Below are 24,469 nucleotides of genomic sequence, written 5' to 3' on the forward strand. Positions count from 1 at the left end.
GCTGAACTGATGGAAAAGATATGAGGATCGTCAACTTCAAGAAAAGGTTTTAGGATAAGACAAGACTTTGGAGTGACTTGGCAGCTGCACACTGAAATGCTGGTGGCAGGGCTCCATGCTCATGAATCAAGTCAAGTTGCTGCGCAAAAGTTAAAATGGAAAAATGCCCATACTTCAGAAGCATTTAAAATTAATGTATTTGTTCATCAAGGTGGCAGGACTGTTGGGACTACGGGCCGAAGCCTCCTGCCTTCATTCATGAACTGAGCTTGCTCAGTTTAAGCCAGCTGAGGTCTGTGATGAGCTGGGGTGTTTTCAGCCGCTACATGTGTCCGGGTTTTTTCCTTTGGTGGTTCGGTGGTGGTAGTAGTGTGTGTGTGGGTCCTTCTTTTGTTTGTTCCTTTTTTTTTTTTTTTTTTTTTTTTTTTTTTTTTCTGGCCAGCGGTTCCTGTAGTTTGATTAAGCCCTTCTGTACAAATTAGATTCAGATGCTTTTGTCAGTTCAGAAGCAGCTTTCTGCCAGTGTCTGGCACCCCTCACGTTTCGTTGTGAAAGGTGATCAGAAGGGAAGAGGATCTGCCTTTAGTTCATTTACAGCAGCACCTCGTGCCTCTTGAAGGACTCAATCATTGTAGCTAGCTCTGGGATGGTCCTTTCCAGCCACAAACAGGACTTGTGGAAGGGAAACGGTGTAAGTTATGCTCCTGGTGTAAACTGCAGTATCTGTGGAAGCAGAAAGTAGCTGTCTCTCCCGAAACATAACCAAGACACCCAGCTTAACACCGCTCCTTTTGCAAAGACAGGGTTCTTCAGATACTGCGAGGAACCTGGCTCCATCCGGACGAAATGCGAACATCTCTTGCAGCGCAGTGCCCCCTAGCACTGCCTCTACACATTCGTGCAGGACTGAGGGAAGAAGGCCACTTTGCTCAGCCAACAACACCTGCAGGACACGGCTTTCCCTGGGAATTTTCACACCAGCTATTGACCCAGCCCAGTCAGGCTTAGCCTGTGGGATCCGACAAGATCACAGCGTGACGTGGTGTGGCTGCCCAGTAAAGCAGAGAGATCCTTAATTGTGTTCAACAGTGTGCTCTTGGGGGTGGACTGAAATAACGTGGATTTCTTTATTTGGTGACATAAATCAAATGTGAACTCTAATTTTCTCATATGAAGATCAAGGTTTTTATTTTCTCTTTCTTTCTCTGTTACGTTTTTTATGGCCATATAAGGCTTAAAGTTTCATCTAGCCAAAGGAGCTGAATGCTAGTTTATTTTATTTTTTTCCCTTTGCAGTTTCTCCCACGCAGAGAACAGGGATTCAGATGGAGCTCTCCTTTCAGTTCCTTCATGACGTTTTATGTTACTTTGACCCTATATCAATTTTTCAAAATATAAATAAACAATCAGAACTCCTTCCTGCCTCTTCCAGAGTGCATTTCACTGGTGGGTCTCAAAGTGGAGAGGCTAATATTGAACGTCTAATAGATATTGTCAGAGGATGATACGTAATACCTCTATTTACAGATGATAAAATGAATGTGCAGGCAGGTAAAATGATTTAACAGGCCTCACAGCAGGCGACAGGCCAGACTGAGTTTTCCTGAGTACTATTTGTGATTTACAAAAACAAAGCAGTCTGGTGTCTGTGGATGAAGTGTACCCTCTAAGTGGCAAATAACTGCTGTTATTATTGCATGGTATACAGTGCTACTGAACTGTTATTATCGCAATCCTGCATCCCAGCTACTACAGAGAAGTCAATCTCTTTGAAATAGAATATCTAGGTGTCAGAAAAGCAGCCAAATCTGCCAAATCCTTACTGACTGAACACAGGTACTACTACTCCTGCCATGCAGGTACTGCTGCTGCAATGCATTTCGAATTTTCTGGGTCACATCTCAAACTGTGGCAGAGAAGACACGCAGCCAGCTTGCACATCATCCCTTCCAAGCAGATGTGCCCCGCTGCTGGGTCAGACTGCGGCACTCCTTTTCAGCCCGGCAAGTAATTGCAGATTACTTCTCTGGGTTATATCTGAAAAGTGAACCAGTTCCTGTCGTCAGCACAAACTCGGTGTTACTTGAACAAGCTCGGTCGGTCTCGCTGTAAACAAGCTACATCCATGCCTGAAGGGCCCTGTGTAACTTCCAGCCCCCTTCCTTTTCCCTTCTCAGAAATGAAGGCGACTGAAGGGTTTGTTCTTCAGTCTCCTCTGAACATGTCCTGTGTCTTGTATTATAGCCACTCTTGGCATTTACACAACACCCATCGTCTTCAAAGCTTGGTACAAAGTATTCAGCTCGTTAGCCCTCGGAACACACAGGAAAGCTGTTATTATAGAAATGAAGAAACTTTCTCAGAGAAGCAACTGGGCCAGGTGCTGCTGGGGTTGCGATTATAATCTCATTGTGTGAGGGCCAAAGTCTCCCTTATTTACACAGTGTCAGGTTATGGAATAACTGAGCTGCTCTCAGATACTGATCTGAGATGTTGATAGATCAGGTGTATCATGATGGTGGCGATATCAAACCTTTTTAGAACAACAAAGAAAAAATGAAAGTACCGGACACACCTCATTTTTCTCCCGTTGTTACTCCACTGAGGTCAGTGGGGTTGTTCCTTGTTTACACCCAGTAAAATGGAAATGACAGTCCAATCTGACAGATTCGGCTTCAGCTGCAGTACCTCCAGCAGACAGCCCAAATATCTAAGGAGTTATTCGCAGAGGGGTTCTCATATTGCAGTTTGAAGCCAAATGATTCTGACAGTGACGTACCTAAATCTAAAGCCTTGTTTCATGTCCTGCCTCATACATACTTATATGACCCATTATGACCTCCGCACCACCTGATTTTTTTTCAGTGCTCACTAACAGACATTCCTGCGAAGCTCCATCACCATTATCCCCATTACACGGATTGGGATTTGAAGCACGGCGAGATGAAGCTGCCACACAGGTTGGCTGTGTCACCGCGAGGAGAGGAACCTGCATTTTCCTCCGATTGCTTTGCAACCTTGATCACTGCTAGCAACACCCATCTTGATGCTTTTGTACACCTATGCTCCAAATAAAGACCTGTGTTTCCATAAGACTGGAGGTTTTAAATTTATAGGGATGGCATGATTCAAGAAGAGGTGTAGGCAGGCTGTGCTTCACCCAGATGGAGAAGAATTGTAAATCTAGACTTAGCTGACTATTTAGAAATTTAGGACAGCTGGTCCCCGGCCTTTAATACCAGCATAATTTATAACTAGACATGCTTAAGTCTTGTAAACCCCATGGAAAGTACTCTGACATTATATATACTGGTTTGATACCGTGATTAATCGCCCCTCGGTCCCCTCTGCAGGATAATGAGGATGTCTGTATCCTGCAGCTGGCAATCTCCTTCGTTGCAGCCCCGGCTCTACTATAACATTTACATTTCTACAGCTGATAGAAATTTACTGTTCCGAAAGGGGATAAGGGAAAACAAAACAAATGGGACTTTTCTGTAAATTCTGCTAAAGCCGCTCTGCTAAAATACACGTTGAGATGAAATGTTGGGTAGATGTGACCGGCGACTGGAAAGTCACTGACTTAAAGTCCCGAGGAGGGGAAGAGAAGGGGAGTGGGTGGTGGCAAGAGAAGGAGCATTTGAGATTTTTTTTTTTTTTTTGAGTATTGGATGAAAATACGAAGATGAAATTCTGGCTAAGGTCTCGTCCTTCTCCTCCACCCGCTACCTGCTGAGAGGGGAAAAGCAGCAACACGCAGTGCTCCCCTTGCGTTTTCGGGGAGTAGCCCTTTAGGGCACTACCCCCTTTCACCCAAAAAATCGCTTTATAACCAGCCGAGGGGAGGCAACAGCCCGAGTTTTATAAGCAAACCCCGGAGGGCTTCGGGGGCGCCTCTGCCCGCCCTCCGAGCTGCCACCCTGAGGGGAGGCAAATCCCCAGAGGGGTCGGGGGGACCAGAGCCGGGTGGAGGCGACCAGAACCGGGCAGAGGGGACCAAAGCCGTGCGGGCACTGCCGGGGTCTCTCAGTAGACCCAGGGATGGGGCACAACGAAGTTTCTGTGGGACGGGGACGACTTGGCGGGCTTCCCCTCAGGGCGGCCAGCGGCGCAGGTAACCGCCCGCCCCAACGGCCCTGCACTATTCCCTATAAGGCGCTGAAGCGGCGGCCCCTCGGCCCCTCCCCGTCCCGCCGGCCGCTCCCGCCGATGAGGTAATGCGGGGGCTCCCATTGGCCGGCGGCGCAGCGGCTATAACTCGGCGCCGCGCTGCACCGCGCCGCGTCGTGCACCGTGCACCGTGCACCGAGCAGCAGCAGCAGCGAGTGTGCAGCAGCAAGCAGCAGCGTGCAGCACCCGTGCATCGCCTTGCACCCGTGCATCGCCTTGCACCCGTGCATCGCCTTGCCTTGCACCGCGCTCTCGGGCTTGCACCGTCCCAGCGAGCAAAAGGGCACCGTGCAAAGGGAGGCTGCTAGCAAAAAGGAGGCTCCTGCCCTCTCGCTCCGCACAAGCGAAGGGGTGAGCCCCGGCGGGCATCATGACGGCGTGGCTCGGCTTCCTCGCCCTGGCTCTCTGCAGCTGGAGCCTGCAGGACGCCGTGGTGGAGGCTTGCACTTGCGTCCCCATCCACCCGCAGGATGCTTTCTGCAACTCCGACATCGGTGAGTGCCGCCGACGGAGCCTCCTCGGGTTTTTGGGGGGAGAGGCGAGGCCCCGGGGCTCAGTCCCTGGCCCGAAATGGGGCGGTGGCCTCGAAATGGGGCGGGGGGGAGCTGTTGGGGTGAGCCCTGGGGGCTGCATGCGAGAGGAATTGGTGGTGTCCCCAGGGCACCCGGCGAGCAGGGTGCATGGGTGAGGGTTTCTGGCACCTCCACAGGTGGTTTGAGTGGTGTGAAGGGTGCTGGGGGGCTGCGCAGTGCTGGTACCCACACCTCGCTGATGCCAGAGTCTGCAAAGAAACCACCCCGGTAGGCGCTACGGGAGTCCGACAGGACATCGGTGCACACTGTGGCAGGGTACCCGTTATCACAAGCCCTGCCAGTGGCTTTAAAGTTGTCCAAACTTGCTAGGAAAATCATTCTCCCTCCTGCCTTTAACTCCTCTGTACCAAAACGGCGGCTGTGTGTGGTTATCCGTGTCTGGTCTCTAAGGAGCGGCTGCTCCCGAGTGCCAGAAAAAGCCACTGCAGGTTCAGCTTCCCTCGCTGATGGGAGCCTGGAAAATATTTATAAAACAGCTTTAAACTGGGGAATTCTTCCAGGAAACTCAGCAGTTCAAAGCTCTGCTTGTTACCGCCTCTTCTCTAGCCTGGATCAACAAGCGTGCCACCGACGTGCTGCTGCCAGGAGCTTGTCCTTGCTGTGAAAGTAAGGCTGGGAAACCATTTTTGCACAGCTGAAGCTGCACACAGCGTGTGGCCTTCATTTGCTGCGTTTGAGGAGCAGGTCTGCTTTCCTGCTCTGCTCAGGTCATGTTGGAGCAGCTTGGGGGCTGTTTTCAGTTCAGTTTTAAGAAAGCTGGTGTTAAGTAAGTTTCTGTTGTGAACAGACCCTGATGCCAATGTATTTCTGCCAGATGGGTAAATGGCTAAGAGTAGAGCAAACTGCAAAGTTTCACATGGCAGCGCTCCTAAACTTCAGGGCGTGAAGTTTTCCTGTTTATTACTCTGCCTCTGATGGAGTTCAAAGTCATGTCCATCACCTCCCCGCTCTCTGCCCTGCAGTCTTCCTTGTATCTCATACCTCGGCTTTGCTTGGGGATGTGGCAGCTCTCAGGCTGATGCCAGGGGGGTAGTCGTGCCTTCAGGCATCCTGCTAATGCAGAGAAGCAGGCAGGGAAAGAGCAGCTTGAGCTGGAAGGTGACTTACATGCACGTTGGGTTAAGACCGTGGTTCTGTATGAAAGACTGAAGCAAAATCCTGTGCTGGAACGCGCTAAATTTGCTAGAACTGTCTGGAAAATGTGATGCTCCTGCAGGCTGATTTTTAGCAAACACTGTCAAGTTGGTTTTTTTGTTTTTTTTTTAATGGCAAAAAACACGCTAAGGCTTTCTGGCTGTGGCGGAGTTCACCATCTCCATGGGAATTGAGGGCAGGGTGCTGGTGTGGCCGTGGGACAGACGAAACCGCGCGCTGCGTTATAAAACACGACGAGGGGAAGAAAGGGACTTGGCAGCGAGTTTTTACCGCTCTTGAAACTCCTGACAAAATACCAGCTCCGAGGGGAGGAGTCAGTGCAGTAAGGGCTGGAGCAGAAGAGCTTTTTAAAATAGCTCCTAAACAATACGAGAAATTAACTAGCTAGGTGGCAGCCTAGGAGAGGCTTTTCATCGTCCAGAAGCGCTGAATGCTGAAGGAGAAGGATTTTAATATAGCACTAATGTAAACTCTCGCTGTTGGTCTTTCGTGCCTAGCCAGTGAAGTCCTGCTCTCAAGTTTATTCCCTTCCCCTTTAATCTCACGTCACCACACATTTAATTTTTGATCATCCTCCAGCTCAGTTCTGATGCAGCCTCCCAGCTCGGCAGTCATTAGAAGGTTTTAATCTTTGCAGAAACAGATGCTCGAATAAACCTATTGGAAAACACATGCAAGATGTACGTCCTGTGGATGTGAAGGTTGTGGCTTTGTAAAGCGAGCCTGGAGGACATACACCACAGTTTTGTTTTCTTCCTTTAAAAAATCAAAAAGGAGACTCTCCTGCTAGACTGGTCACAAGGGTCTTTTCACCCAGCTTGAGTGTTCCGCACCATGAGTCGAGCAAAAGTGAAGAGGTGTGTCTCCTCTGGCCCTTTGAGGTCAGTCAATAATAAAATTTGCTTTTTTAACTCTTGGCTTTCTTTCTTTAACTGGATCAATAAGTGCCAGAACAGGCAGTACAATAATTAGACAAACAGCAACTGCTATGACATGCCATCTGAACTTTGCTTCCTCCCCTCCCACCCCCTGCCTACGACCCCTTCCAGATGTGAATATTTTTCTTTTGTTTGAATTAAGAGACCTTTTGAAAGAACAGACACCAGGCATGCTTTGTTCCATTGTGACAAAGCTGTGACATTTCCAGCTGGACATAGCTGACATGAAAAGGGCTTGTTTGTCCCTTTTTTGCAGGAGCAGCAGGAACTTTTAAGCTTGGCTGCTGAGTGTTGCATTCACAGGTCTGGAAAAACACCTCCTGCCTGGATTTCCCCCCTACCTCTCCTTCAAAAAAAAAGGAAAAGCAAAGTATGTGAAATCACTGGTTGGATTTTGACAAACCAATCTGCAAACGATAAAGAAAGTACTTTGTCCACTCCACACCTATTTCCCTTTCATCTTGCGCATATACTTCAGAAAAGAGCTGTGGCACTATGAGCTGTCTCTTACCTAAGTTCAAAGGAGCCTGAAATAACATTCTTTTCTATAGGTTGGGTTGGGGGAAGAAATGTCTATTTCAGCAAGGGTACCTGTAAGAGGCGCCCCTCTCCTTACTCTTGGTTAAGTTGGAGTTGGCAAGCTTTGGGGAGATGGAGACAACCTCTTAGAGTCCCTTGGTGTGAGGGGAGCCATCCATCCCTCCATCCTGACATGCCATGAGCTGAGTTACAAACATCTGCAGTGGCTAGCCTCCTTTCAACTGGGGGTGTGATAGGAGAAAAGCACGAGTCAGGAGAGGAGGAAGATCAGAAGTTTGTGTAGCCCAAAGTCTAAGGTCCTAATTGAAAACCAGCCCTTTTTCTTTCATGGCTTTTTTTTGACTTCACCATTCCACCTTTTTAATAGAAGACTAGAAGGGGTATGCAGAACAATTTGATCAGACGTGAGATCTTAAAGATGCAGTCTTTCCCTTGATGCGCATGTGTATGGACTCTGGTAAGGTCACATGTGCTGCCTTATCCATTAAGGCAGACAGTAAGGTTTTGGATTTACCACTTAGGAGTTTAAATTAAAGGTTGAAAGAAAGCTACTTCAATTAATTTTAATACAAATCCTTCGAGTTGAGATGAATTTCAAACAAATTTATGACATGCCACGATAATGGTTGCAAGAGTGCTATATCAACTTAAAAATTGTACTTTTGTTGGGGAAATAATGGTGTGGTTTCATTTTTAGACTGGACTTCCCTTGAAGGCATTTTAGAAACATGAGATCTGAGAAGTCCCTCTGTAAACTTTTTTTTTATAAAGTAAATTCCATTATAAATGGGAAGAAGTTGAGGAGATTGGTTTAACTTTTATGAAATTCCCATGTCCATGGTGAGAAATGGCATTCCTTGTGCCTGGTCATGCCTTCTGACAGAATGATCACCATTCTGAACCGAATTGTGCTATGAAGTAGAAATAGAAGTTGCTATTTGTTATTTTATTGGATATTTACAATTAAAGTAGAGCCAAATCCTGCTCTGCTTTCTCAGAGTAAAGAGATCACCTTATGGGATCTGGAGTTTGTCACTTCTCCAAATGTATTTATTGAAAAAAAAAATGTGGTGAGAATTACTGTTTGGAAGATGTAGTGCAGAATGTTATATAAGGCTCCTTCGGTGTCTTGTTACCATTGCATGTGCTTACTCCAGATTTCCTGCAGGAAGTAACTCCACCAAGACCTCTGAGCCAGCAGAGAGCCAGATGTTCTAACCTTGGGTCTTAGAGCTCCTTGCTTTATGAAGATGCTTTTTTATTTCTTATTTTCTCTGTTTTCCCACCTGTTTTGGAGAGCTCCCTACCTGGTAATGCTCCTCTAACGTTCCTGGGAAGAAGCAGGCTGGTGGGAATGAAATTACGTACAGCTACATGCAGTGCTAGCATTTTTTAGCTTAGCAAAGGTTTTCACCTGGGATGGGGAAAGGTCTGCTTTGGTTATTCAGGATGTTTGGACTTGACCATAGAAGAGGCACAAGGTAGCAGGTTCATTCTCAGCTTTGTCTGTGGACTTCACATTTTCCAAGACCTCGCCTTACAGGGTCTCTTAGATGTAACAACTGGACTGGTATCTGATGAAATGGGTCTTTGCACTCAAGTGAAATCCTGCTAACAGTCATGGTGGGACCAAGGGTCTTTAGTAGGAGCACTTGGTGAGTCACCTTTGCCTTAATTGGATGTTAAAGCTAAGATGAAAACTTATTTTTTTCCTGTAGCAGTATTGTCTGAGGTTGTATTTCTTTTTCCTCACAGCTCCAGTACCATGTGGTGCTCTTATGTAGCCCAACCAAGCATGCATCACTGAGAAAAGGAGCCCGTTTGGTCTGTGCAGGAGGTCTTCTCATTAAATGAAGCTCCCACTGTATGCTTCGGATGGAAGTTCATGAGAGCTAGTAAACCTGAGAGGGCAGCTTGGTGTGAGTTAGCAGGCAGGGCCAGGCATGCTGTGCTTGTCAGCTCTGAGCCAAACCAAGCTGAGGGCCTCATTTCAGTCCTAATAATGTCTGGGATGCATGTGCTTGAGTTTCATTTTAGTGATGAGGTTTTTGTTGTTGTTCAAGATGAGGAGGCTTTTGCTCGGATGTGCTGCATATTACTCTAGACTTTCAGGGTATGGCTCTCCTCTTTCATGTACTTGAAAGTACTTCAAGTGCCTGCGTACCTGAGTCCCAGAGGAGGGAGACATGCTGCTGGGGCTTTATTAAAACCCAGAAGTCTTCCTGTAAAGTGGTACCAGAAGGAGCATACTGAAGTTGTCTGTGTGCTGCCCACTGGTGACTGCTACCAGTGTTATTTCACCTTAGCGGGGTAAGTGCTTCTTTAAAGCCCGAGTTAAACTGGACTTGCTTTGGAATATCTTAGAAAAAGTGTTAACCGATGTCCTGATTCCTGTGCTTGTCTACTGGGAGAGTGAATAAACATGAGGCATATGAATTTCAAATTTCTGCTGTCTGAAAGCATTAGGCTGGTACTGGGTCTGAGGTAGAAGAGACCAAGGTGAGTTAAATAGTTTTACACCCTCTTACACCAGATCTAAATCTGGCTCAGTTATCAATATGGAAAGAGAACACTGGACCAGCATCATAATTTAAGTAAAGCAGGTGTAGTGCCACTGGTCTCAGCGGCATTTCAGTGGCTTTTATCAGAGTTGAGTTGACAGTTTCAAGTTTCCAAGAGGAATGCTACAAACACCAAAGTGCTTGAAACTGTATTTAAAAGAAGCAGTTAACCTTCTACTGTAATGTGAAGTAGTTCCCTTGAGTGACCAGAGTGAAGATTTAGTAGATTAGCTGACAATGTCTAATAACATAAAAATGCATGTTGTTTTACACAACCCTGATTATTCTATTTATTCAACATTTCTGCCAGCTAAAAACGATTCTGTGAGCCTTTTGGAAACAAGATAGAAGTCTCTTGAGTTTCGTGCTGGTAAAACAAATGTTGACTATGAATAGTCCAAATTCCTGCTCATGTTTATACAAGACCTTTCCAAAGGGCAATTTCAGCCCTTAGAAACAGAATACAGACAATAAAACAATATAAATAGCAGAGAGATGCATCAGCAAAAATCATCATCAGACCTCATCAAATATCAGCAGCAGTTTGCTTGAGATGTAGAATATCATTTTTTATTGAAGAAAGGAAGGAATTGATGTGGGGTATCCTGGGGACTGAAATCCACTGGGAACCAGCAGAGAGCAGTTCTTGGGGAGGCTGTTTTCAGCCTGGGGGGAAAGTCTTGGATTGGACTAGTGGAGGACTGGTGGTCTGCGTCAGTGGACTCAGGTCTGAGAAAGTCCAGCTTTGTTGCTGGGTGGGGAAGAGGGTGATGACACCAATAGGCTCAGTCAGAAACCTGTAATGGGAAAGGTATTTAGGAGCTAAAGAAGCTGCAAAGACCCATCAAAGAATGGTCCTGGAGTATGAGAGAAGAGTTACTGGAGAAGGGAGTGATGCTGTATGGAAGTGTTACTGAAGAACTAGTTACAGGCTGGTCAAGTGAAGAAGAATCATTAGCTGGGATGTGTGATAGGCCACCCTACCTGAAACTGGGGCAAGCCCAAGGTGGATCTGTGCCATCCAGGGAAGTGAAATGGGTACTGTGGCTTCAGTAAAAAGATGGGCAGTACAACACTCATAAAAAAATAAAAACAAAACAACAACAGTATTCTACTGATTGTTCTCTAACAGCCTGTAGCATGTTTGTTTTTGACTGGTGATCAGGGCTCAGGCTTTGAAAAGCCTCCATTTAGAGGAATGCACAGTTCCTGCAAATAGCCCTTCAAGAAGTGCACATTGCAGGGCTGTGTGTGCAAGAAGTAGTTTTGCTTTATTTATTTATTTATTTATTTTTTAATTCCCCCATGGAATTTATAAGGAAAATACAGTATAGCTTGAAAATGATGTGGATTCCACATCAGGAGAGGCAAATGAAATTAAGCCAAACACAATATGTTGTCTAAAAGTACTTTTCATATACATGAAGTAGTAGCCTGACTCTGTGCAGACAGGAGATGCTGGGTGAGCATGCAAATGGCAGAGCTGTCATTGTGCAGTACCTATTGGTTATTGACAAAAATACACACAAAAAACAATCATTGTCCTTAGTTATGCAGCCACTTTAGTAACAGATGGGTATTGTAGCCCTGCTGTTTCTCAAGAACTTGAAACTGGTTTATATGGGAGGTAAAGACAGGTATATGAAAAATTCCAAGGATGAAAAAAGACCCTGTTAAAATTTTCGCTTCTTGCTTCCTTGACTTTGACATGTAAAGGACTGGGTTTCTCCTGGCCTGCATGATCACTGGTACTTCAGCAAAGTGGATATAAATTGCACTGCATTTGCACAACACTTGCACAGATAGCAACAGCTGCACCAGGTGCAACAGTGTGAAGGTAACACATTATTATTTCTTGCTCCCTGGTGATTCATTAAAAAAAAAATAAAATAATCCTACAACAGCACATTGGAAACAGGAGTACTTCTATTCCACAGGGCCATGTTCAAACTGACCCAAGCTCCTGCTGGCCTGGGCTGAAAGACATGAATTTTAATTCCCTTGTGCTATATTGTAATTACAGCACTGGGACTTCAACATCTGTTTCCCTTTCTCAGTGTTTCTCTCCATGTCGGGTGTTGCTGCAGTGCAGCCCCCAGGGAGGCCTGCTGGCATTATGTTAGTCTCTTAATTTTCTATAGAAGAGCACTGGAGCATTTGCTCAGACAACAAGTTCAATCCCTCATGCTCAGTGAATACATGAACAAGCAAAAAATCTTGCTCCTCTGGGGCTTAATCAGCCCTCTCAAATTTCTGTTGTCAGCTGTAAATAGGAAGCTCTTCCCCTAGCGAGCAGGTTTTTGGTCTCCAAACAGTTAAAATACTTAGAGGAGGGGAAAAAAGTGCTTGCTTGTACCAAGACAGGAAAACCTCAGAATGGAAAACTTCCACTTGACTTTGAAAGACAGGAAATAGCTGGTGCTGGAGAGGCAACAGGTAGAGGAGGAGAGATCTGGAGGATGTCTGAACAAGACCAGCTATTCCCCTGATGCTTCTCCTTCAGCCCCGCGTCCTCTTGGGGAAGGTGTTCCAGGCTGGCCATGCTTTTCCGAGCCCTTTATACGCTTTCCAAACACCCGCCCCGGTTTCCTACTTCCTGCCTTGTCTGACACCGCTATAAATATCCCGCCTGCCTTTCATCGGGCTGGAGGCACACACACGCTGCAGATTAAAGGGGTTTGAGGTGGCAGCACGCAGCGGCCTGTAGGCCAGCCCTTGTTGAGTGTGGGGCTGCTGGGTCCCCCGCTTTGGATTCCTGTTGGAAAATGGAGGGAGTCCTTCAGGACTGAAGCGGCCTCCCTGTTTATCGTGGTCACCTCTGGGCTGGGATATAAAGCCCTGCTTCCAAGTGAACAGTTTCCTCCAGTAAATAATAAACTGCACATGGCCCAGAGCTAAAAACTGAGCAGTTTCTGGTATTTGGGAAGAAGGTAGGGTGGGGAAGAGAGGTTGGAGAAGGAACAGGAGACGCTGGTTGAGGGACCACGCTACATGGAAAAGTACAGCAGTTGCAGTAACATGTACCTAAAGTGCCCTGGTGAAGAGGATCAGTCCAACAGGAAATAAAACAATGAAGTTTCCTCTGGGACACTTCAGTAGCCCTCACGTGCAAGTGCTTCAATAGCCAGAAAATACAGGGCCCTCCCTTAGTGTCCAGTAGGACAAAAACCCCAGCCCCAGAGAGGTGTAGGAAGACGGGCTGCAGCTCACATGCAGGTGACTCAGTGTTGCAAAGATTTTGCTGGGGTTAGGGCAGGATGAGTTCGTGAGCCCTTTGTTTTACTTTTCTAAATTTGAAGAGCAGCCCCTGTCCCTTTTTTCTTATTTTTTTTCCCCCAAGGGGTCAGGGGATTAAGGATTTAGTTGGTTATTTCCTCAGAGGATCAAGATAAAAAGGAGACTTCAATAAGTCTGTTCCCATCTTCTCTACAGACTATATTTGCAACAGAATTAAGCAGCTGTCCTGCTTTTTCCCCCACTGTGTAACAGCCCAGAGATAGCGGATTCAACAATATCAGACAGAATTCCTAGGTGGCACAAGACAGGACGGTTTTAATGGAATGTTATCCATTCAAAGAGGAGTTTGGCTAGACCTGGTGGCAAACACACAGTGACCCTTACCAGTAGGTTCCCTTTAGCACCTTCGCTTTTGAACAAGCATACTGCGATACCACCTGTGATCGAGGGTCATATGCACCATCCATCTAGTCTGGACTTCTGATGCTGACACCAATATCCCTCCCAGAAGCCTGATATGGGATAGCCCAATTTTCTCATAGTCTCTTCTGTGGCTGTCATCCTAGTTCCTTGTATTTAGTGATCGATTCACACCCTGCAGTTTTAAGTTCCTTCCAAAACTCTTCAAAGGCATTTGATAGTTTAACCCTGGAGAAGGCATTTTGTTATCAGTATAAGTGTCAAAACTACCTTCCATGTGAGTTTCCCAGCATATTCTAGTTTGTTCTTTTTCTTTTTGGCCTGCAGGATGGGAATCATGTATTTATTCATATTTTGTTCTGAGATGTCTCCTGATGCTTACCAAATAATAATGGGGCTATAAGGCTAGAGCTATAGGTCCTTGTGTTTGCAGAGCCCTGCACCTCTCTGCTGTGTGACTTAACAGGAGTCTGCAGGAGTGGCACTGGCAGCTAGAGCTGCATGATTCAGAGCCCTGAAGACATGGGGTTCTGTGCTCCGCAGGGCACGGTTGCCTGTGCTCTGGCAGATGAATGGCTCATCAGATAATAATGTGGTCTCTGATGTTTTTTTTGTCATTCTCATCTGCTTTCCACATTTACTCCCTAGCTGTGAAATCATGAGAACTGCTCACAGTGTTATGGAGAAACTGCTGAGACTTTCTTAGGCAGGTCATGTGGTCATTTTATCATTTACACTATCTTACCTTGAGGTGTCCAGCAGCAGGGAAGGGCTTTATTTGAGCTAAGGCTGTGTTGGACCAAATTGTGTTTGATCCCAAGGACACTCATCCTCTCCAAAAGATTGACTCTTCCTTTGAAAAACAGCACAGCAAATTGGGAAGCAGGTTCTTACTGGCCTTTCTTCCCATGCTATGTTTAAGTTGGTTGAAGAAACGGTGTAGGTTGAAAAAAGCAGGCAGCACCTGTGTGTTTGGCTGGATGGGAAACAAAGCTTTCACTAGTACCGGAAAGTTTTCAAGCCAATAGGTTCCTTCCTGTCCATGCTAGATCTCGTTTGTTTCTGAATGCCCTTCTCTCACAGCAATTTCCTCCAGAACTAATAGCTTTTGGAAGAGGTAGGATAAAGGAAAGCATTGGGTCTTTCTTTTCCTCCAGTCTCAGAAATTGTACTGAGACCTTTTCCTGTTTGTCTTTTATGCAGTATGGTAGCTTGGACCATTGACGTAAACTTTGTCCTTTGTGCTGTTCAAAGCTCCCCTCTTCTGAATTTGACAACATTGCCTGCACGTATTTTGACTAGGCTGCCTCCTTGATGGAAGGACAGGAGAGTGGGCAGAACAGGATCATAGGGTGGTAGTTGTAGTGGCACACCTGATGGGGGTCACGTTTCTCTGCAGGCTCCGTATTCGCTCATCAAGCCCTCATAAAGTCCATACACAGCAGGGTTCCTTCCAGCATATATTCCCCAACAGACATGTGGACCAGCAAAGAAAGATTGACCACAGTGGTTATTGAAAGATTATTGCAGTGGTGCGATGAGGCAGCCCCGCCAGGTTAACACCATAGTCAAATAGAGAAAAGGCAGCTTTTGTTCCAAAAAATATGCAGAGTTGTGGATAGGAGGGGAAGAGCTCCAAGGAGTTTCTAAAGGAGAGCTATTTAGCCCAGATGGGTTTGCTTTATTGATGAAATCCATCAGAGCTTCCGATAGCCACCCTAATGTGGGAAATTAGAACTGAAATGCTGATGAATGTAATTTCTCCTCTGAAGTGTGATTTTTGGACTATATCTTTTTATTTTATATATATATGTAATATATATTTTCCTCCTGAGAACATCTCTACCTGAGGTCCTTCAATGGCTGTATGTTCCTGAACGTACTGAAATTTGGGAATGTGAACAACCAGCATACACTGGAATCAACAGAGCTATCATGGTTAATAAATAAATAAATAAATCCAATCTGGCTTCTATATTCCTGGAGTAATTTCCCTTGGCAAAGAGCAAGCACCAAATAGAACTGTACACTCATGAGCTACATATATCAGACTTGACTGCCAATATAATAGCATGAGCAAGCAGGATCTGTGTTCCTTTCACCCAGAAAAGGAAAACCACATTTTTTGTGAGGTTTCACTTTAGGGATACTAGTCTTAGCCCCAGTTTGGTTTTAGAATATATTGGCAGCAAAGTGACAGCTGACAGGATCAGGCAATGCCAGTCTGCTTTCTGTAGAAGCAGTAATGTTTTCACTACTCAAGGTCTGAAGTATTACTTACTTCCTAACCTCTTTTGGAAGGTGGGAGGGGAATCCTTTTATTTTTCTTCATGCGTTTTCACTAACGTCCCTTACCAGAAAACATTCCTGTGAACTGCAGTGAGAAAGTAATCTGTGGCTGTTTTGCATAGTTAGATAATTTGTTGTTTTTGTTTTTAAGCCAAATTGTGACTTTCTGAGGCCAGCACTGCTCCAAACCTTATTAATAGTAGTACTTGTCATTTTGGAGGTTTTGTCTTTTCATTTTTCTTTATACATGATCATTTCTGGTTTTGCTAATATGCACTTGCACTTCCTCTGTTTCCTTGCTTGTGGAAGGAAGCAGTGGAAGGAAATTGTGTGCATTGGTACCCTGGTTTTGTCTGCTTTTCCCACAGAATACTGGAAGCAGAGTTGAAACTACTCTTTGGTAAGCTAGACCTCTGATTTTTCTCAGGGGAAAAAAGCCATGTAAGTATTCTTAGTTGGTATATTAAGTGCGATATTAAGCAGCTCCAAAGGGGATGAACAGCTACCATTCAGAAGGGGAGTGCCTTTGTGCTTCTGGCTTCTCCTCAGAGCCACAACAGTTCAGTGTTCTTAACTCAAAGAGTTTCCCTTGGAGTAGTGGAAAATCAGAGCCAAGCAAGGCTTCTAAAACTCCAGGCTTAGACGTGTGCCTCGTGTGCGTGTGTGTACATCTTGCGGTTCAGTGATGACCCTGATGACTTCTTGAACTTCTAATGACAATGCAGCTGTCTGTTCATGGTGCTAATTAACTCCAAAGCTGATTCCTCCCTCCCCCTTGTTACCCGCTCAGTGAATGAGATGTGAAAACAAGAAGACGACTTTTCCCGTGCCCTTAGGGCTGTCTGAGCCTGGCAGCAGTGACCCTGCTTGAGTCGAACTGAAAGAGCTGCTGCGCAATGGCCCGTACTTCTTTTTAATGGGTTATTAAAATTCCACCTTCTCCCCCTCCCTCCAGTCCTGTTACAGTTCGGAGTGAAGGCACTTAGGGGAAAACAGCTGCAGGAGTAACTTTTCCTCTTTTCTTTCGGAAGGGCAGAGGCAGCTGTTCAGCTCCTAAGTCTGGGGATTCCGCCGCTACTTATGTAGGGCCTGATCCCACTCCGGCTGAAATTGGAGGCAGGATTCCCACTGGGTTCAGCAGGCAGTTGAAGGAAGCAGCTTCAGGAAGCAGCCTGCAATCAAACAATACTGCTTCAAAATGTTGGAAATGGCTAGAAAGCATAGAGAGAAGAGGAAGGCATTTGTCAGAGCTGACTTGCCTGCAGTCTCAAAGAACAAGCACTCAGCAGCACCGTGCTTTTACTCGAGGAGCAGGTTAAATGACCGTGTCTGTGGTGTCCTAAGTCGTTTTTTAAAGACAGCTCTAGTACGTCTGCATTCGTTTATGGTCCATGGTGTTGACAGGCTTTTATTGGCGCACTGAATTAAAGGACTTTCATGTTGGGTGCCCATTTTGGCTTAGATCCCCTTCGAGATAAGGAAGAACAGGTTTACTTTTTGAAATGATGCCACCTCCTGGCACCTGCAGCTTTCACTGGCAGGAATTTGTCACTTGGTGCTTTTTAGAAACAAGGGTGGAAAATGAAAGTTACTCTTGCTTTTGTCATTAGAGCTTGTTGTTGTCACCTCTGATTTACAGAGCGAAAGAGGAATCTGGGCATGTGTTGGAGAGGGTTGGGATTTCTCTTCCGCAGAGAGTTTTGAAATGGTGGAAATTCATTCAAAATGAAATGGGAGGGAAAATTAAAATATTACAGTCTTCTGAATGGATTTTTCAGGAAAAAAAAAGATTATTCTGATGCATCTGAAACGAATGTTTTGAAGGGTTAAGAGGTGTCACATTAACATTTAGACTTCAAGAGAAATTAAAGAGAAACGCTGACTCAGGATGAAAATAGGTTTCATTTTTTTTTGAGGAGAAAAATAAATATTTTTGCTGAAGTTGATGCTTTTCTTAGAAATTTGTGACTTAAGTAAAACCACATTTCCTGACAGGAAAAAGCATTCCAGAAACAATTCTTCCAGTCCTGTCCCTGATGATTTAACAGGAACAACCTCCCCTGCAGGAGATGGTGATTTTGATCAGTTTACACGCTACCTCTCAAGTTGGGAGGGATCCTGGGTCATTAGTCCTCTGGGCTTTGTGGTTATCTTTTTCTGGATGCTGAGGATTCTCTTTAGTACACATCTACCCACCCCTCACTTGTTTTAGCCCTCGGCAATGGGCAGTTCTCTATGGGTTTGCTGCATTAATGAACAAACAAGCTTGTGGCTGTGCTGCTTGCTGTCAGAGGACTGAGATGAGGCATTTCCCCTTATATTTGTGTTAGTGCCCTTCCTGTCAAGATGTTTAAACTTGCTTACACCTGTGCTCTGGTTGTGAGCTTCACCCGAGCTCTGCAAAGCAGGCTCCTGGGAGGTTAGCTCATGTTCATGGCTTTGCTGAAATCTAATGACTAACCATCCATGTCTTGTATAAAGCATTTTGCTTTTCTTAAAAAAAAAATAAAAAAAATAAAGTGACAAGAACACATAAGAACTGATACCAGAATGCAGGCCTAACTTGCCCAAGTTAAAACTTAAATGGAAGATTTTGGTAAGAATACTTTATGAAGCTCTCAAACTCCAGTAGTACAGGTGAGCTAGTTGACTGGTAGGTTAACATTAATTAAACCACCATCAGGTTTTTATGGTCAGACTTGAACATTTCCACATAAAAAGCACCAATCAGCAATACTGACCAGGAACAGACCACTATGGGTTAGTCTTGGATTTGTGCAAAAACAAATAAAGATCCCACAGTGAACAATTGGTGGTAGGGCAGGCACTACTAACTATTCAGTGCGTTCTCTGCTTAAGGAAGTCTAGCCAAGAGCCGTATCGCATTAATATTTTACTGGGAACACCAGGATGAACATAAGTGTCAGGGTAGTAAGGCAGTACATAACTTCTGGACATCTATTCTGCATTGAGCCCTTTGGGCTGTCCATGAACATGAACTTTTGAAGAAAATTCCTTTTGATGAAGAAAGTTTGGGTAATAAAAGAACTAAATTACCATTTCTCTATGTCACCGTTTCTAAGGAGCAACTTTAGCTAGTCTGTCAGTAGGACAGTCAGGGATTTTCTGAGGAAACCACTTGAAGAACAAAAGTTGCTGGCCAGTGTCTGCCTATCCTTTCTGCTGCCAGTGCTCTGTGTCTGTGCACTGGGAAAATCCTGCCCCTTCAAAGCCAGAGGATGTACAATGTGCAATAATTATTCATGTAAATGCTTGTTGCTTACAGATGTTCTTGGACTTCCAGCTCTTCTAATTACCTCTTTTCATAAGCCTCTCATATCAGTCTCCTATTTATTTTTTTTTAATCTTATTCACAAAACAAATCATCACTGAGTAACTCTGGCCCTCGATGTCCCTCTGATGGTTGAAACTGAAGGCTGATGTTTAAGCACACAGATAGGGTGGGGTACTTGATGGGATGCTGGCCAGGTGGGTGAGCTGGCCAGTGTGAAGTTTGCCCGGCCAGTGTCCTGAGAGCTATGCCCTAGGTCTTTAAATGGTGCTGAGACTTCAGGGTGGAATTTTTAATGTAGCTGAACTCAGAAATTTAATCCAGAGTATTAGTGACTGCGGTTAGATAATGGACTTTAATAAAATGGGTGATTAATACGTTCCTTAAGCATCATGATAAACCAGAATTGTCATGGACATCATCTCCAGTGGACACTCCACAGAGGCTGTCAGCTTCTGAACAAGTTACAGCATGACAGTGGGCAAAGGTACTGGCTGCTGACAGCAGAAATTGCTTGAATGCAGGTTTAATTCCAGTGTCAGGCAGGCTTATTACTAGGTCCTGTAGGGTCTGGTGCAAATAGGAACAGCAGAGCAGCACATATAGGTCAGACCTGGTTAAATATGTATACCTCTTTGACATGGACAGCTGCTGACTCTATCAGTTCAATGCAAGTTTTCCAATGCAGGAAGGAATTGGCAGGTCCACCCAGTACCCTTGAAATCTATATGTGTTCCCAAACAGTTCTTCCTCCCCAGCTCCTACGTGCAAAATGGAGTGATCAGCAGCATGCAGCCTCCTCGCGGGGCCTGGCACCCGTCCCGGCCGGGCGAGGTGCTGAAGGAAGGACTCCTCTGAAGTAAGTCACTGAGGCTGGGAGTGTCCAGGCCTGTGGCTTTTGATACTCCCCGTTTTGAAAGGTTTACGTGCGCTGTCAGAGCTGCTCCATTTCTCATGCACAGAAGAAAACTGCTTTCAGAAGGTCTTCTTTGCAGGACTCTCCTTCCTCCTCTTCCTCCTGTTACCCCATTTGGATGGGAGCTCCCAGTGCATTTGTGGATAGCATGGTGTGTTAAGGAAGACTAATAAATAGCAGATTTGACTCAAGAATTTTCTACTGCCTCCTTGAAAAATACAGTGATTAAGCTTGTTAACTTCACATATCAAAGAAAGGAGACTTAATGCTAAAGAAGCAAAGACATGCCAGTTCTACGTATCTGGCTTTAGAAAGGTCTCACTGTTAAATGAAAAGCAAAGTAGCATCTACCAGGTGCAAGCCTTGGGCATTCACTGTATATACAGTTGAGTGCTGGATGAGGGCATCCTTTTCCCCCCTCTGCTGCCTTCTGATGTCTGTTGAGCAGTCTCTTGACTGCTTGGTGGAGATAGCGGTTTTGTTCTGAGAACTGGATATCAAAGTGCAACACGACAGCTTGCAAAAGGAACAACCATATCCCAGTAGAGCAACTTATCTACAGCTTCGCAGACCGAGGACTTTTCTTTCCTAGCAGAACTGAAACTTCTTCAAAAAAAAAAAAAATGCAGTAAAAAAGAAAAAAAATGGGGAAAAGGGGTGTATCTGCACTGTCTCTTCAGCTTCAAATCTCCTCACTGTCTACCTGATTGAGGTACACATAAGAACAACATCATTCACCTTCAGAAACAGCCATTGCATTTGAGGACTCTATGTTGCCCTTGCTTATGGTCAGCAGTACTTTATTCTTTAAGTGGTGCCTATGACCTTCAGGGAGTAAGAGTCTGCTCCATGTAACTCAGAACAGGATTTTTGTGATCCTAGGTTCTTTAAAGTACCACACAATCCATTTTAGTCACTCTAACACTTGTGCTTGTAGTTTATTCTTCTGATTGTGATCTGTGGAAATGTCCGATCAGCCTCACTTGCAATCATATCACTAAATCACAGCCAGAGGACACATTTTCTTCTTGCAAAGGCTGTTCCCCTAACGGTACTTCTTCAGGCAATTCATCTCTCTTCATATGCTCCAATTTGCTTTCTATGTTACAGCTCACTTGATGGGTTGGGAAACGATCAATGCCAGATGCACATTCCTTTCAGGCAGTAAATGCTCCTGCAGCAGTAAGCCATGCACTCCAGCTCCTTGTTTCATTAAAATCACATGTGGTTTCCATTTGCCCCTAATTGGTCTCACCTCAGCCCTGCCATATTCTCCGAGTGGAACACTAAGAGCTGTGGCTCCTTCGAATGCTTCCAAAGAGCTGTGAGAAACCAGAGCCTTACTTGTCTCAGCCTGGCTTCCCCTTGTCTTGTATGTACTATGTCTACAATGCTTGATCCAGAAGTTAGGACTAAGTTAAATCTTACTCTTGAAGTCTTATGTAGACCAAAAGGAATAGGGAAAAGGTGTTTGAGTGAGGCATTACCTGACCAGCTTTGAGTCACATGCATATTATTTCTATCCATTGTTGTAAGTTGGCTCTGAAAGTGCATTTTGTTGGTTTCCTTTCAATACTGCCAACCTTGACTGAAAGCAGTTCGTTATTTGCTAGTTGTCAGTGACACAAAACAAGGCAATGTGCTCTCTTCTGAGAACATCCCTTAGAGCGAAGAGAAGGTGCTGCTCTGCTGCGCTCTGTTTGTGGGGCACTCCTGCTTCTTCCACTTGCGTTGCTCATCCTTCCTTTACTCTGATACTCAACTACTGCTTTTTGCCTCTAGACTGAATTCATCTGTCAGCAACTAGTTAAATATTTAGTTGGGGGAAAAAAAAAAAAAAAAGAAGCCTGACAAAAAGGAGACAGAAATGTCTAGTTTACAGGAGTGGATTTTGTTCCTCTTTATTTTGTCAGAAGATCCTGAGAGCTGTAGGCACGCTTGTTCTGCAGCCTGCAGCAGCTCTGTTTGCTTACTTCTGTAGCAAACCTCGAATGTGTTGTTGACGCAAGCTGTGAGTTTAACTTAGTGATGCATGTAACTCTTATGACTCAACTAGTCATGCTCTGCCTGTTCTAGATAATCTCTTGGTCCCGCCTGGCTTTCCTGAACTCAGTAGGTACTAATAGCTAGTAACAACAGATTTATTTTTTTTCTGCCTTCAGCTTCTTTGTGTTTTAGTAAGAGGTATTTCCTGAAGCTGGTTTTGCTTGGCACAAAACGTACCATCTACACATAGACTTTAAGGATTGTTCTTGTAAATGGGTGAAAATGCATTTTAGATCCCTCTTCTCTTCCTCCTCCTGTCAGTCTTCTCTCTGTCCTCCAAACAGTCTACCTGTGTATGAAAGTGAGGGAACTGACAGGAGGAGTTAGATGCAGGGGCAGTGCTGGGCAGCTGAGCATCAACCAAATCGCGTGTAGGAACCAGAATGAAATATCTAGAAGAGAATTTTCAGTTTCTTGTTTAAGACTCTCTTTTCTTTCTGTTCACGATGTATTTCCAAGGCAGTACTGCTTGGGCTTCCATAGGGTGAGATGCACAATATAGAGAGGGAGTGAAATGCTTGCTACCTCAAAAGTGATGCCACCTCAAAATTTGTGTTCAGTTAATAAGCTACAGGAGAAATGCCAAGCACAACCCAAATTCTGCTTGTTTCATGCAACCTTGCATATTTAATGTGTGGTCTTGTTGGGAGGATTAGCCTTCTCCCACATAGGGAAAACCCTTCTAGAACAGTTTATATCTTTTTTTTTGAAGTGATGGGAGGTCTGATGCAGTTGATCATGTGTGAAAGAATGTGTCATGCCTGTTTTGTGGTGTTGGAAGTGAGGCAATTTCAGTGTGTCCTGCAAACAGGCTCTCAGTGCCTAGGAAAAGCTGTAGAATAGAAAGGAATAAAAAACCTGCTTACTATTTAGCAACTGCATTTATGATCAGTTGGTTCAAGTAGAACTTGGGTCTGGATGATCCCATTTAATTGCCTTCTGCTTTCTGGGGCAGGCTTCAAATAGCCTTGCAGTGCCACAGTTAGGGACAGTTTTCTGATCTGTAGGACGAAGGCCAAAAGTGGTTTGAAGGCCAATAGTTCTGGTCAGAAATTGGAGGGACAGATACCTGGGTGTCTTCCCTTCCTGTTTTTATTTAGACTTATGTCAGTCAAAATGTTCCAGAAAGCTTAGTAGTTACTGATGGAAGTACAAGTTCTTTCCACTGTGCTATTTTTTGTTGTTACTGACTGGTAGAAGCGGTTGGTGTTAAGAGGGTGCTCTTTCTTGATCGGTGTTCCTCAGAGTGTGATGAAAAGCCAAAAGGTCAAGATTTGGGCTGTCAGTTGAGTAAGTTAATTGGGAGCTAGCTGGTGAGGGGTATGAGAGGAAGGCAGCCAGCAGCAAACTGCTTACTTCACTACCTCTTTTTTTTTGGTTTTGTGATGAGCTTCTCCAGTGATGCTTTCCAGCAGCACTGCTGCCCTTGGCGTGTTCCAAGACAAAGCAAAAGAGGCTTTCATTGCTCTTGTGGCTTTGGCTGGAGGTCACGGTGGAACAAGGCAAGAGAAAGCTCCTCTGTTGTATTTTTTCAGCCTTCTCAGTCTTTGCAAGAAGCCTTCAAATTCAATACTCCAGTTTGTAAAATAATTCTGTTTTGGTTACATGGGAGGATGCGTCTTTCAGTACAGACAAATGATCAGACGGACTGGGGACTTGCATCTGTTTTTTGCCCTTTTGTGACCCCCTGCTGGCATCAGCATTTCCCCCTCTGTTCTGCTTTGCCATAAAAGTGGAGGAACGGGTGAGCGGGTGTTTTCCTGTCCCTCTTCCAGAGACAGCCCCACCCGCTGGCTTCTCATGCAAGCCTGCAGCCACCAGGCAATTTAACAGGTCCCCAAGAGGCTGCGTACAGCTGGGCCAGACTTCCAGTCCAAAGGACACAATCCACTTGAAATTATGGCCCTCTGTTATTAGGGAGGCCAAGAGCGTTGGTAATGATTGCTAACAGATCAGCCGGGGTGTGGGAAAAGGAACCGAGCTTGTGTGAGAGAGGGAGAGCACGAGACAAGCACAGAGCAATTCTATCCTTTAAGCAGCACCATCAGCATTTCTACAATGCTAGCAAATCTGTGTGTGAGAGCATCCCGCCTTGGCCAGCTGACTGATACCTCAGTAGGGTGCTAGGGGTGCTAGGAAGTTTTAAACACACCCCTGGCCATAGCCCTGTGTGATGGAAGCCCCATGGCATGTACAGCACCGTAAGGAGCTCTTGTGAGACAGGCCGAGTGGGAGAGCTGCTAGTAAGCTTGGGGAAAAGTTCTCAGTAACTTGCTCTTGGGAGTGGGCACAGGTCCTTGGATGGGTAAAAT

General features: G+C 45.2%; 2 protein-coding genes across 3 annotated transcripts in view; one reads left to right on the forward strand and one right to left on the reverse strand.

Annotated features, from left to right (window-relative positions):
* Positions 1-24,469, reverse strand: part of SYN3 (synapsin III) — a gene marked incomplete at its 5' end in the record, with an annotated part of 168,887 nt that overhangs the window by 79,173 nt on the left and 65,245 nt on the right. The gene's annotated exons all lie outside the window — the stretch shown is intronic.
* The window catches only part of TIMP3 (TIMP metallopeptidase inhibitor 3), a 36,819-nt gene continuing 16,641 nt past the window's right edge, over positions 4,292-24,469 (forward strand). Inside the window, exon 1 of the mRNA XM_082784804.1 lies at positions 4,292-4,664. Coding sequence (XP_082640930.1) covers positions 4,541-4,664 — 124 coding nt within the window. The 5' untranslated portion in view covers positions 4,292-4,540. The remainder of the gene's footprint in view (positions 4,665-24,469) is intronic.

This window comes from Aythya marila (assembly GCF_965140915.1).
Source record: "Aythya marila genome assembly, chromosome: 1".
NCBI lineage: Eukaryota > Metazoa > Chordata > Aves > Anseriformes > Anatidae > Aythya > Aythya marila.